Source organism: Oncorhynchus keta, unplaced genomic scaffold, assembly GCF_023373465.1.
Source record: "Oncorhynchus keta strain PuntledgeMale-10-30-2019 unplaced genomic scaffold, Oket_V2 Un_scaffold_3114_pilon_pilon, whole genome shotgun sequence".
NCBI classification, from domain to species: domain Eukaryota; kingdom Metazoa; phylum Chordata; class Actinopteri; order Salmoniformes; family Salmonidae; genus Oncorhynchus; species Oncorhynchus keta.
The window spans coordinates 396,563-409,434 of record NW_026290913.1 but is presented as its reverse complement, the minus strand read 5'-3'; the positions used below and the strand labels follow the sequence as shown (position 1 = coordinate 409,434).

Below are 12,872 nucleotides of genomic sequence, written 5' to 3'. Positions count from 1 at the left end.
TCATCAGAAGGGGGAAAGGAGAAGATTAATTGTGTGTCGTCTGCATAGCAATGATAGGAGAGACCATGTGAGGTTATGACAGAGCCAAGTGACTTGGTGTATAGCGAGAATAGGAGAGGGCCTAGAACAGAGCCCTGGGGGACACCAGTGGTGAGAGCGCGTGGTCGCGCCGGAGATGCCCAACTCGGAGAGGGTGGAGAGGAGGATCTGATGGTTCACAGTATCGAAGGCAGCCGATAGGTCTAGAAGGATGAGAGCAGAGGAGAGAGAGTTAGCTTTAGCAGTGCGGAGCGCCTCCGTGATACAGAGAAGAGCAGTCTCAGTTGAATGACTAGTCTTGAAACCTGACTGATTTGGATCAAGAAGGTCATTCTGAGAGAGATAGCGGGAGAGCTGGCCAAGGACGGCACGTTCAAGAGTTTTGGAGAGAAAAGAAAGAAGGGATACTGGTCTGTAGTTGTTGACATCGGAGGGATCGAGTGTAGGTTTTTTCAGAAGGGGTGCAACCCAAGCCTTGGGTTAGGTAACCAGCTAGCCTACTACAGGGTTCCCCAACTCTCGGCCTATTGGCCCCTCAATTTCTCTGAGCAAAATAATAATAATAACATTAATAATAATAATTGTGGAAATCTGTTCCAAAGTATTCCCTCACATAATAGAGATACAGGTAACTGCCAAACTAAAGGAAACACAAACATAAAGTGTCTTAACAGGGTGTTGGGCCACCACGAGCCTGAACAACTTCAATGCACCTTGCATAGATTCATAAAGTGTCCAGAACTCTATTGGAGGAATACGATACCATTCTTCCACAAGAAATTGATTTGTTTTGATGGTGGATGCCGCTCCAGAATTGCAATCTTATCATATGCAAACATCTGAAATGTAGTGTGTGTGTGTGTGTGTGTGTGTGTGTGTGTGTGTGTGTGTGTGTGTGTGTGTGTGTGTGTGTGTGTGTGTGTGCGTGCGTGCGTGCGTGCGTGCGTGCGTGAGTGTGTGTGTGCGTGCGTGTGTGTATGCATAAGCTGTGTGATTCTCTCTCAGACCCTCACGGCAACATCGAGGCCAATGGGGTATTACGGTAGAATCCTCTTAATAATATGCTAAACGAAATCCTCAACCAAGGTTTTCCGTTCACTGAGATTATCACGTGAAGCTGATGCATTTATTCCACATATCATGGCTTTTGAACTTCACCCTTGATTGTGTTTGATCCTGTTGTCTTCCTATAGGCCCTGTGACGTATGTGGCTTGTGACGTCTGTAACGTTGTTAAAGGGACATTTCATTCATAAATGAAAGTTCTAGATGAAAACATCCCACGACGTCCGTTGTGTAAATCCAGCTATATGCCTTCATCACAAATAAATTGAAAAGATAAGCACTGTCTAATTCCCTGTTTTTCCTGGTTTACTCTATTTTTATTTTTGGGCTGGAGGCATATAGCTGAATCTACACAACAGATGTCGTGAGATGGGGTTTCATCTTGACATTAGACTACTATAGAGGTCTCAAAACATCTCAAAAATGTTGATTTGAAAGTCTAATGATTGTGTTTCTGCTGTGGTTTTACATCTGACTTAGACTGTTGGCTCTGCTCTGTCTCTGCTCTGTCTCGGTCTCTATCTCTATCTCTATCTCTGTCTCTCTCCGCTCTGTCTCTCTCTGCTCTGTCTCTCTGCTCTGTTCTGTCTCTCTCTGCTCTGTCTCTCTGCTCTGCTCTGTCTCTCTCTGCTCTGTCTCTCTGCTCTGTCTCTGCTCTGCTCTGTCTCTCTCTGCTCTGTCTCTCTCTGCTCTGTCTCTCTGCTCTGTTCCCCTCTGTCTCTGCTCTGCTCTGTCTCTCTGCTCTGCTCTGTCTCTCTGCTCTGTCTCTGCTCTGCTCTGTCTCTCTCTGCTCTGTCTCTCTGCTCTGTCTCTCTGCTCTGTCTCTGCTCTGCTCTGTCTCTCTCTGCTCTGTCTCTCTGCTCTGTCTCTCTGCTCTGTTCCTCTCTCTCTCTGCTCTGTCTCTCTCGGCTCTGTTCCCCTCTGTCTCTGCTCTGCTCTGCTTTGCAGTTTGATTTTATTTGCAAAGATCTGTGAGAAGACAGTGTTGAAACGAGTCCTGAAGGAACTGTGGAAGATCGTCATCATCACTATTGAGAGAATGATAGTCTTACCACCTCTCAATGACCAGAATGTAAGATACTATGTTATACACACCAAACACACACACACACCAAACACACATTCAACACCATTGAGAGAATGATAGTCTTACCGCCTCTCAATTGCCAGACTGTAAGATGATATATATAAAGACACACACACACACGCGCGCACAACACCACGGAGAGGCAGATAGTCCTCACACCTCTCAATGACCACTGTAAGCCATGAAACGATTCTAACCATGATGGGAGAACCTCTTACACTGGAGCAGAAGTAGGTAGCTGTGGTTCTGGAGAGCTACAGGTACTGAAGTGTTTACTTCCCCCCAGCAGGAACCAAATGGGATAATTGGCCAATATCAGAGCTGGGCTCAATTCTACCTACTATCTGGTCTCCCAGGACTGAAACAAAAAACCTTTCCAACTGAAAAATCACTACAGTACAGTATCTGCAACACTCCATGACCAGGGTTGCCTACCTCTGGCTGGACTATCCTCTAGTCTGTAAATGTGCACACAGCAACACACTCCCACACACAAATATGTACAAAAGAGGATATTTACAAAGTCCGGACAAGATGGTGTCTCCTTCTCTCTTTATGTGTCAATCATGCAGGAAATGTTAGTGAAGCCTGGATAGAGGAATGAAAAGGCAAGCCTTCTTTTCCAACAGGCAACACTGGCAACACATATCAAACCTTTGGGGGGACACAATTCTGTCCTGATCCAAATTATATTTTCCCTAACCCCTAACCACAACCCTAACCTTTACCTCAAAATCTAAATAACCCTAACCCTAAACTTAATTATAACCCTAACACTAATTCTAACCTTAACCCTAAACCCCCTAGAAATAGCATTTGACCTTGTGGGGACCAACAAAATGTCCCCAGTTGGTCAAAAGAAAATGTTTTACTATTCTTGAGGACACTTCTGGTCTAAACACACACACAAACACTTCTGGTCTAAACACGCCCACAAACACTTCTGGTCTAAACACGCCCACAGACACTTCTGGTCTAAACACACCCACAGACACTTCTGGTCTAAACACACCCACAGACACTTCTGGTCTAAACACACCCACAGACACTTCTGGTCTAAACACACCCACAGACACTTCTGGTCTAAACATGCCCACAGACACTTCTGGTCTAAACAAGCCCACAGACACTTCTGATCTAAACACACACACACACACGCACACACACACAGAGACACACACACAAACAAACAAAACATCCTCTACTGTACCACCTTCGTGCTTCCTTTCACATTATATTCAGCATGAAAGTGCTTAAAAGGTGTGTATATAGGGTATAACCCTGTCTGTCTTTTCTCCTCACAGCAAGGAGCCCAGATGATTTTCAGTGCTGCCAAGGACCTGGGACAGCTATCCAAACTCAAGGTAGGTCTGGGGCACACTGTGTGTGTGTGTGTGTGTGTGTGTGTGTGTGTGTGTGTGTGTGTGTGTGTGTGTGTGTGTGTGTGTGTGTGTGTGTGTGTGTGTGTGTGTGTGTGTGTGTGTGTGTGTGTGTGTGTGTGTGTGTGTGTGTGTGTGTGTGTGTGTGTGTGTGTGTGTGTGTGTGTGTGAGAGAGAGAGAGAGAGAGAGAGAACGAGTGAGAGACTGTTTAATGGGCAGTTCTGGGTTTTTGCAATCTCTAGTCCGTCAGAGCACAGCCACAGCTACAGTAAACACACACACAGACACACATGCACACACACTGTTGTGATTATCAAAAGTCAGAGTCCCACACAGTCCACAACGTACATCCTCCAGAGCAGTAGATCTGGGTTAGTTGGTTAGTTATCATAGTGATTACATCCAGATTGAGGTCATCTCTGCTAAAACAGCCCACTCCTACCCTAGTCATGCAACTTCACTTCATGCTATAAACCCATGACTAAACTGGCCAAGTCTTCATCATATTACGTAATCGTGGTTGCTTTCCAATCCATCTGTAACACAGATGTTTTTAATGAAGTCCCTGTATCTCTGCTCCTAAATTAAAAGATCTTCCCACAGTCACACTCTTTGATCACAGTCACTAGTCTCATTTCATGTTCCAAGAAGCACAGCAGAAAGATAGGGAGACAGTATTGTGTCTGTGATGCCATGGTTGAGCAGCAATTTGCAAGCAACTGTACTGTCGCTGTCTGTACTGTTTTGCTGTATTCTCCTGCTGAATCAAATGATCAGATCTCACAATGTGTTTACCATCTCAGGAACCACATTAATAATACACAGTAAAGGGGTTGCCATGAATTTGACAGTAATTTACAGGCAGCTCGGTGGCAGGTAAAATTATGTATTTTATATATTACAGTACGCTTAAAAATATGTTAATAAGCAAGGAACAACTATACCATGCACCCACTAGTGGTCAAAATGTTTTTAGCATATGGTACTGTATTCTGGGTGGAATTACAATACCATTTGAAATACAGCAATTTTGAAATACAGCAATTTTCCCACAATGCTCTATAATTTTTACTGTTGATAATACCTCAAATTAACATATAAATTACAGTTTTCCATAGCAATCTTATCATATGCAAACATCTGAAATGTAGTGTGTGTGTGTGTGTGTGTGTGTGTGTGTGTGTGTGTGTGTGTGTGTGCGTGCGTGCGTGCGTGCGTGCGTGCGTGCGTGCGTGCGTGTGTGTGTGTGTGTGTGTGTCCTCTCCAAGAGGAATGTTATGGAAACATGTTTTGATGAATCTATCTCTTTCTATTCTCTCCGCTCTAGGACCATGTGATCAGAGAGGAAGCCCGTAGCCTGACACCAAGACAGTGTGCAGCCATGGACCTTGTCCTTCCCACCATCAAGGTAATGGAGAGCCTTCGCTCGATCTATTTCTCTCTCCCCCCTCCATCTGTCTCTCCCTCCATCTGTCTAACCCACCATCCATCTCTCTTTCCATCCATCCGTCCCTTCCTCCATCCCTTTCAGCCTCCATCCATCCCACCATCAATTTCTCTCTCAATCCATCCATGCCTCCTCCATCCCTCCATGCCTACCTTTCACCTTCCATCCCTACCCTCATTCCTTTCTCCCTCTAACCATCCATGCCTCCCTTTCACCTTCCATCCATACCCTCATTCCTTTCTCCCTCTAACCATCCATGCCTCCCTTTCACCTTCCATCCCTACCCTCATTCCTTTCTCCCTCTAACCATCCATGCCTCCCTTTCACCTTCCATCCCTACCCTCATTCCTTTCTCCCTCTAACCATCCATGCCTCCCTTTCACCTTCCATCCCTACCCTCATTCCTTTCTCCCTCTAACCATCCATGCCTCCCTTTCACCTTCCATCCCTACCCTCATTCCTTTCTCCCTCTAACCATCCATGCCTCCCTTTCACCTTCCATCCCTACCCTCATTCCTTTCTCCCTCTAACCATCCATGCCTACCTTTCTCTGTCCCTGTATAGAAATGCTGAGCAAAGAGAGATGGACAGGGTTTTAACAGGGTAGTAGGGTTGTAAAGAGAGTTTACCTAAAGGATCATTGTAGAGTGGTGACTGTTTTAACAGGGGAGTAGGGTTGTAAGGTCTTTAAGAGGAGTAGTGGTGCTGAGAGGAGTCGATGCAGTCAGTAAGTGCATCCAAATGGCACCCTATTCCCTACATAGTGCAGTACTTTTGACCAGAGCCCTGTGGGTGCTATTTGTGACACAGACAGGAGTTCAGACGGGGGTCTGTGTGAACACTCAACGCAGCGCCGTGAAACAGAAGCTAATTGATTCCTGCATCTCCATGGACACCAGCTCCCTGTTTAGATCCGTCATGCTGTGGAATTCTCTCCACCAGTATTCCGAGAACGTCCAATTAGAGGAGTTCAGTAATGCTTCCAGGAGACTCTGGCCAATCACAGTTAAGTAATACCTTAAGGTGGAAGAGATACATAGGCTGAATGCAGGACTGATTAAAGACTTAAAGGAAGAGAGGGGGAGAGATGGGGGAGAGAGACTAGCAGAGATACACAGGCTGAATGCAGGAGTGGTTAAAGAGTTAAAGGAAGAGAGAGAGGAGAGTGAGGGAGGGAGGGAGGGATACACAGGCTGAATGCAGGACCGGTTAAAGACGGTTAAAGCCTTCAGTAATGAGGCAAGGAGAGATGGAGAGAGGGGAGGGAGGGTGGTAGAGAGAGGGGCAGGAGGGAGGTGGAGATGGGGGTGGTAGAGAGAGGGGAGGGGAAGATAGAGAGAGAGGAGGGGGAGGTAGAGAGAGGGCAAGAGAGAGAGAGGGAGGAAGAGAAATGGATAGGGAGGGAGAGAGGGATAGAGAGAGAAGGAAAGAGACAGAGAGAAAGAAATGGAGCAAAAAGGAATGGAATTCTGAAGAGGGAACATTTGTATGGTGTTAAATGGTTTGAGATAAATGTAATGCCGAAAAGCAAAACCAGTATAGATTCCCCATGAAATGACTGTGATTTTTCAGGTGGTGGTGAGATGATAATATGATACACATATCCGTGTATGTGACAAAAAAATGTTTTGTTGTTGATGGTTTTTTTAACCTTTATTTAACAAGGCAAGTCAGTTAAGAACAAATTCTTATTTTCAATGACGGCCTAAGAACAGTGGGTTAACTGCCAGTTCAGGGGCAGAACGACAGATTTGTACCTTGTCAGCTCGGGGGTTTCAACTTGCAAACTTCCGGTTACTAGTCCACCGCTCTAACCACTAGGCTACCCTGCCGCTACACTGTTTTTGTTGGTGTTGTATGGACTAGCTCTTGGAGTTGGTGTTGTGTGGACTAGCTCTTGGAGTTGGTGTTGTGTGGACTAGCTCTTGGAGTTGGTGTTGTGTGGGCTAGCTCTTGGAGTTGGTGTTGTGTGGACTAGCTCTTGGAGTTGGTGTTGTGTGGACTAGCTCTTGGAGTTGGTGTTGTGTGGACTAGCTCTTGGAGTTGGTGTTGTGTGGACTAGCTCTTGGAGTTGGTGTTGTGTGGACTAGCTCTTGGAGTTGGTGTTGTGTGGACTAGCTCTTGGAGTTGGTGTTGTGTGGACTAGCTCTTGGAGTTGGTGTTGTGTGGACTAGCTCTTGGAGTTGGTGTTGTGTGGACTAGCTCTTGGAGTTGGTGTTGTGTGGACTAGCTCTTGGAGTTGGTGTTGTGTGGACTAGCTCTTGGAGTTGGTGTTGTGTGGACTAGCTCTTGGAGTTGGTGTTGTGTGGACTAGCTCTTGGAGTTGGTGTTGTGTGGACTAGCTCTTGGAGTTGGTGTTGTGTGGACTAGCTCTTGGAGTTGGTGTTGTGTGGGCTAGCTCTTGGAGTTGGTGTTGTGTGGACTAGCTCTTGGAGTTGGTGTTGTGTGGACTAGCTCTTGGAGTTGGTGTTGTGTGGGCTAGCTCTTGGAGTTGGTGTTGTGTGGGCTAGCTCTTGGAGTTGGTGTTGTATGGACTAGCTCTTGGAGTTGGTGTTGTGTGGGCTAGCTCTTGGAGTTGGTGTTGTGTGGGCTAGCTCTTGGTGTTGTGTGGACTAGCTCTTGGAGTTGGTGTTGTGTAGACTAGCTCTTGGAGTTGGTGTTGTGTGGACTAGATCTTGGAGTTGGTGTTGTGTGGGCTAGCTCTTGGTGTTGTGTGGACTAGCTCTTGGAGCTGGTGTTGTGTGGCCTAGCTCTTGGAGTTGGTGTTGTGTGGGCTAGCTCTTGGTGTTGTGTGGGCTAGCTCTTGGAGTTGTGTAGACTAGCTCTTGGAGTTGGTGTTGTGTGCACTAGATCTTGGAGTTGGTGTTGTGTGGGCTAGCTCTTGGTGTTGTGTGGACTAGCTCTTGGAGTTGGTGTTGTGTGGACTAGCTCATGGAGTTGGTGTTGTGTGGGCTAGCTCTTGGAGTTGGTGTTGTGTGGGCTAGCTCTTGGAGTTGGTGTTGTGTGGGCTAGCTCTTGGTGTTGTGTGGACTAGCTCTTGGAGTTGGTGTTGTGTGGACTAGCTCATGGAGTTGGTGTTGTGTGGACTAGCTCTTGGAGTTGGTGTTGTGTGGGCTAGCTCTTGGAGTTGGTGTTGTGTGGGCTAGCTCTTGGAGTTGTGTGGACTAGCTCTTGGAGTCGGTGTTGTGTGGACTAGCTCATGGAGTTGGTGTTGTGTGGACTAGCTTTTGGAGTTGGTGTTGTGTGGGCTAGCTCTTGGAGTTGTGTGGACTAGCTCTTGGAGTTGGTGTTGTGTGGGCTGGCTCTTGGAGTTGGTGTTGTGTGGGCCAGCTCTTGGAGTTGTGTGGACTAGCTCTTGGAGTCGGTGTTGTGTGGACTAGCTCTTGGTGTTGTGTGGACTAGCTCATGGAGTTGGTGTTGTGTGGGCTAGCTCTTGGTGTTGTGTGGACTAGCTCTTGGTGTTGTGTGGACTAGCTCATGGAGTTGGTGTTGTGTGGACTAGCTCTTGGTGTTGTGTGGACTAGCTCATGGAGTTGGTGTTGTGTGGGCTAGCTCTTGGAGTTGGTGTTGTGTGGACTAGATCTTGGAGTTGGTGTTGTGTGGACTAGATCTTGGAGTTGGTGTTGTGTGGACTAGATCTTGGAGTTGGTGTTGTGTGGACTAGCTCATGGAGTTGGTGTTGTGTGCACTAGATCTTGGAGTTGGTGTTGTGTGGGCTAGCTCTTGGTGTTGTGTGGACTAGCTCTTGGAGTTGGTGTTGTGTGGGCTAGCTCTTGTAGTTGTGTGGACTAGCTCTTGGAGTCGGTGTTGTGTGGACTAGCTCTTGGAGTCGGTGTTGTGTGGACTAGCTCATGGAGTCGGTGTTGTGTGGACTAGCTCTTGGAGTTGGTGTTGTGTGGGCTAGCTCTTGTAGTTGTGTGGACTAGCTCTTGGAGTCGGTGTTGTGTGGACTAGCTCTTGGAGTTGGTGTTGTGTGGACTAGCTCTTGGAGTCGGTGTTGTGTGGACTAGCTCTTGGAGTTGGTGTTGTGTGGACTAGCTCTTGGAGTTGGTGTTGTGTGGACTAGCTCTTGGAGTTGGTGTTGTGTGGACTAGCTCTTGGAGTCGGTGTTGTGTGGACTAGCTCATGGAGTTGGTGTTGTGTTGGATATGTCTTTGATGGTTTCTCTGCCATTCTTCCCTCATCAACACCTACGGTATCTTCAGAGTGAATCTGGGTTGTGCCTATTCTGCCGAGGCAGCAGAGCTACAGAGCTCAGTCACAAATGACACTGTATGCCCTATGTAGGACACTACTTTTGATCAGAAGTAGTTTGCTATAGGTAATAGGATGTCATTTGGAACACAGAGCTACAGCGCTTAGGATCATTTACTCTGAGCAGCTTTGGCTCATTGACTCACCCACTGTTTTCAGTCTGTATCCGATATTCCATAATGCATCAGTGACTGGATTATATCTGAACATGACTTTCTTGTTCCAGAGCCAATGGAGGATGCCCTATGAACTCATGAACTCCAGTGAGGTGGAGAGTGTGTGTGGGGGTGGAGTGTGTGTATGTGGCAGGACTTTAAGCAATTATCCTCTGTCTTAATGCAACAGTACAGAGTACATTTTTATTAGGCCTACTGCTGCCAGCCTGGATAAGCATACATAGTTATTACCTCTCCCACACAGTCTTCCACGCAGTCTGGTCTGAAGATGTGAAAAGTACATTAACTCTGTACGTGTTCTATCTGGTCTGAGTTCTATCTACCCAAGTTTTATTGGTAACCTCACTCCTCAGATTGAAATGCCTTGAATTGCTAGCTTTTTCAGTGGTGTAGCTGGCTAAGGTGTTGTCAAGTGTTTGCAAGACAGAGGACCCGAGATCAAGTAGCAGACTTTAGGAGGGAGGAAGATGTATTGTTAAACAAGCAGTTTGACAGCTGTTACATAAGCAAACATGCTTATTATCTCTCCCACACAGTCTCCTATACAGTCAGTCTGGTCAGAAGACTTAAAGGTACATGAACATGTATGTTTTCAATCTGATCTGAGGAACCAACATTAAAATGAATATGGTGAATGAAAGCTTACCCAAGTAAACTCCAGCCCAGCTTTAACAAAAAGGGTAACCAGGTGCTCAACTGGGGGGACAATTCTAAAAAAGTAGTCCTACCTCCAGGACACTTCAACAGGTGACTATCCCAGAAAAGAAAAAGCAACAGTCTGTCTGCATATATATAAAACATGTTATTTTACCTTTATATAACTAGGCAAGTCAGTTAAAAACAAATTCTTATTTTACAATGATGGTCTACCCAGACAAAACCCTCCCCTAATAACCCGGACAACGCTGGGACAATTGTGCGCCGCCCTATGGGACTCCCGATCACGGCCGGTTGTGATACAGCCCGGGATTGAACCAGGGTCTGTAGTGACACCTCTAGCACTGAGATGCAGTACCTACGACCGCTGCGCCACTCTGGAGTCTTTTAACATACATATACAGCATCTTTGTTTTACGGGACAGACAAGCAAGCTAAATGTACTGACTATGTCTGTTCTCCTTCTGGTCTGAAGACTGAAGACAGTGAGTAAAGTGGCTCTGACATTCCTTCTTTCTTTTTTCCTTTCTCTCTCTCTCTTTTCCGTAGCAATATTTCCACGCCGGAGGAAACGGTCTGAAGAAGACGTTCCTTGAGAAGAGCCCTGACCTCAAGTCCCTCAAATACGCTCTGAGCCTTTACACACAGCCTACTGATGCCTTGATCAAGAAGTATATATGCACCCAAACCTCTCAAGGTAAGGACACTGAGCTAGTAGATATGCACCCAAACCTCTCAAGGTAAGGACACTGAGCTAGTAGATATGCACCCAAACCTCTCAAGGTAAGGACACTGAGCTAGTAGATATGCACCCAAACCTCTCAAGGTAAGGACACTGAGCTAGTAGATATGCACCCAAACCTCTCAAGGTAAGGACACTGAGCTAGTAGATATGCACCCAAACCTCCCAAGGTAAACACTGAGCTAGTAGATATGCAACCAAACCTCTCAAAATAAGGACACTGAGCTAGTAGATATGCAACCAAACCTCTCAAAATAAGGACACTGAGCTAGTAGATATGCACCCAAACCTCCCAAGGTAAGGACACTGAGCTAGTAGATATGCAACCAAACCTCTCAAGGTAAACACTGAGCTAGTAGGTATGCAACCAAACCTCTCAAGGTAAGGACACTGAGCTAGTAGATATGCAACCAAACCTCTCAATGTAAACACTGAGCTAGTAGATATGCAACCAAACCTGTCAAGGTAAGGACACTGAACTAGTAGATTTGCAACCTAAGCTCCAAAGTTAAGGACACTTCTGCTAGTATATGCACCCTAATACACCCGAGTCCACTTAATCTGTTTCCCCAAATGTCCCTGAAAGTCCCCAAATGTCCTCTCTAGAGGTTAGGGTTAGAGGTCAGGGTTTAGGTCAATTCCATTTCAGTCAATTCAGGAAGAAATTCCAATTCCATTCTTTCACATAGAGAAGCATTGATGGAAATTGGAATTAGAATTTCAGTTAACTTCCTAACCCTGCTCACAGGAGGCTGGTTAGGGGAGGACGGCTCAAATTGATGACTGTAATGGGATGAAGGGAATTGTATCATGTGTTTGATGAGCTGGATACCATTCCATTTATTCCATTACAGCCATTACTATGAGCCCATCCTCCCCAATTAAGGTGCCACCAACCTCCTGTGACCCTGTGATAGTTATCCTTGCTCCTCTTACAGTGGGCTGCAGTGTTTTTCCATGTCAGCTTGGTTTCTCTTCAGTTTACCGTGTGAGATGGTTATTGCAGTAATTGCATTTGTCATCTACTGCCTCCTTCAATCCCTTTCTCTTTCTATTTTACTCTTGCTTCTCTCTCTCTTTCTCACTCACTCTCTTTTGCTCTCTTTCTCTCTCTGTCGCTCTCTCTCTGTCGCTCTCTCTCTGTCGCTCTCTCTCTCTGTCGCTCTCTCTTTGTTGCTCTCTCTTTGTCGCTCTCTCTCTGTCGCTTTCTCTCTCTGTCACTCTCTCTTTGCTGCTCTTTCTTTGTCGCTCTCTTTCTCTCTCTGTCGCTTTCTCTGTCTGTCGCTCTGTCTTTGTTGCTCTCTCTTTTCCGCTCTCTCTCTCTCTCTCTCTCTCTCTCTCTCTCTCTCTCTCTCTCTCTCTCTCTCTCTCTCTCTCTCTCTCTCTCTCTCTCTCTCTCTCTCTGTCCCAGTTCCATGCTGTGTTTTACTGTGTCTCTGTGGAAGTGTAGGTTTTCTGTTTTCTTAACAGAGTAGAGCTACCTGATGGTCTATCTAGGGCTGTGGACACAAACTTTTTATAGTCCCGTACCCCTTCAAACATTCAACCTCCAACTGCGTACCCCCTCTAGCACCAGGGTCGGCATACTCTCAAATGTTTTTTTTTTGCCATCATTGTAAGCCTGCCACACACATACATTACAATACATTTATTAAAAATGAATGTTTAACTTTACGTACACTTAGGTTGGAGTCATTAATAGGTTTTCAACCACTCCACAAATTTCTTGTTAACAAACTATAGTTTTGGCAAGTCGGTTAGGACATCTACTTTATGCTTGACAGTCATTTTTACAACAATTGTTTACAGGCAGATTATTTAACTTATAATTCACTGTATCACAATTCCAGTGGGTCAGAAGTTTACATACACTAAATTGACTGTGCCTTTAAACAGTTTGGAAAATTCCAGAAAATTATGTCATGGCTTTGAAGCTTCTGATAGGCTAATTGACATCATTTGAGTCAATTGGAGGTGGACCTGTGGATGTATTTCAAGGCCTACCTTCAAACTCAGTGCCTCTTGG

The 12,872-nt window shown here is 45.9% G+C and overlaps 1 protein-coding gene across 3 annotated transcripts in view; it reads left to right on the top strand.

Annotated features, from left to right (window-relative positions):
* Window positions 1–12,872, top strand: part of LOC118374656 (protein unc-13 homolog C-like) — a 260,042-nt gene that overhangs the window by 200,648 nt on the left and 46,522 nt on the right. For all 3 annotated transcript variants that reach the window (XM_052515796.1, XM_052515795.1, XM_052515794.1), the window contains 4 exons: window positions 2,052–2,175; window positions 3,495–3,554; window positions 4,898–4,978; window positions 10,654–10,801. In XM_052515796.1, the coding sequence (XP_052371756.1) occupies window positions 2,052–2,175; window positions 3,495–3,554; window positions 4,898–4,978; window positions 10,654–10,801 (413 nt within the window). The remainder of the gene's footprint in view (window positions 1–2,051; window positions 2,176–3,494; window positions 3,555–4,897; window positions 4,979–10,653; window positions 10,802–12,872) is intronic.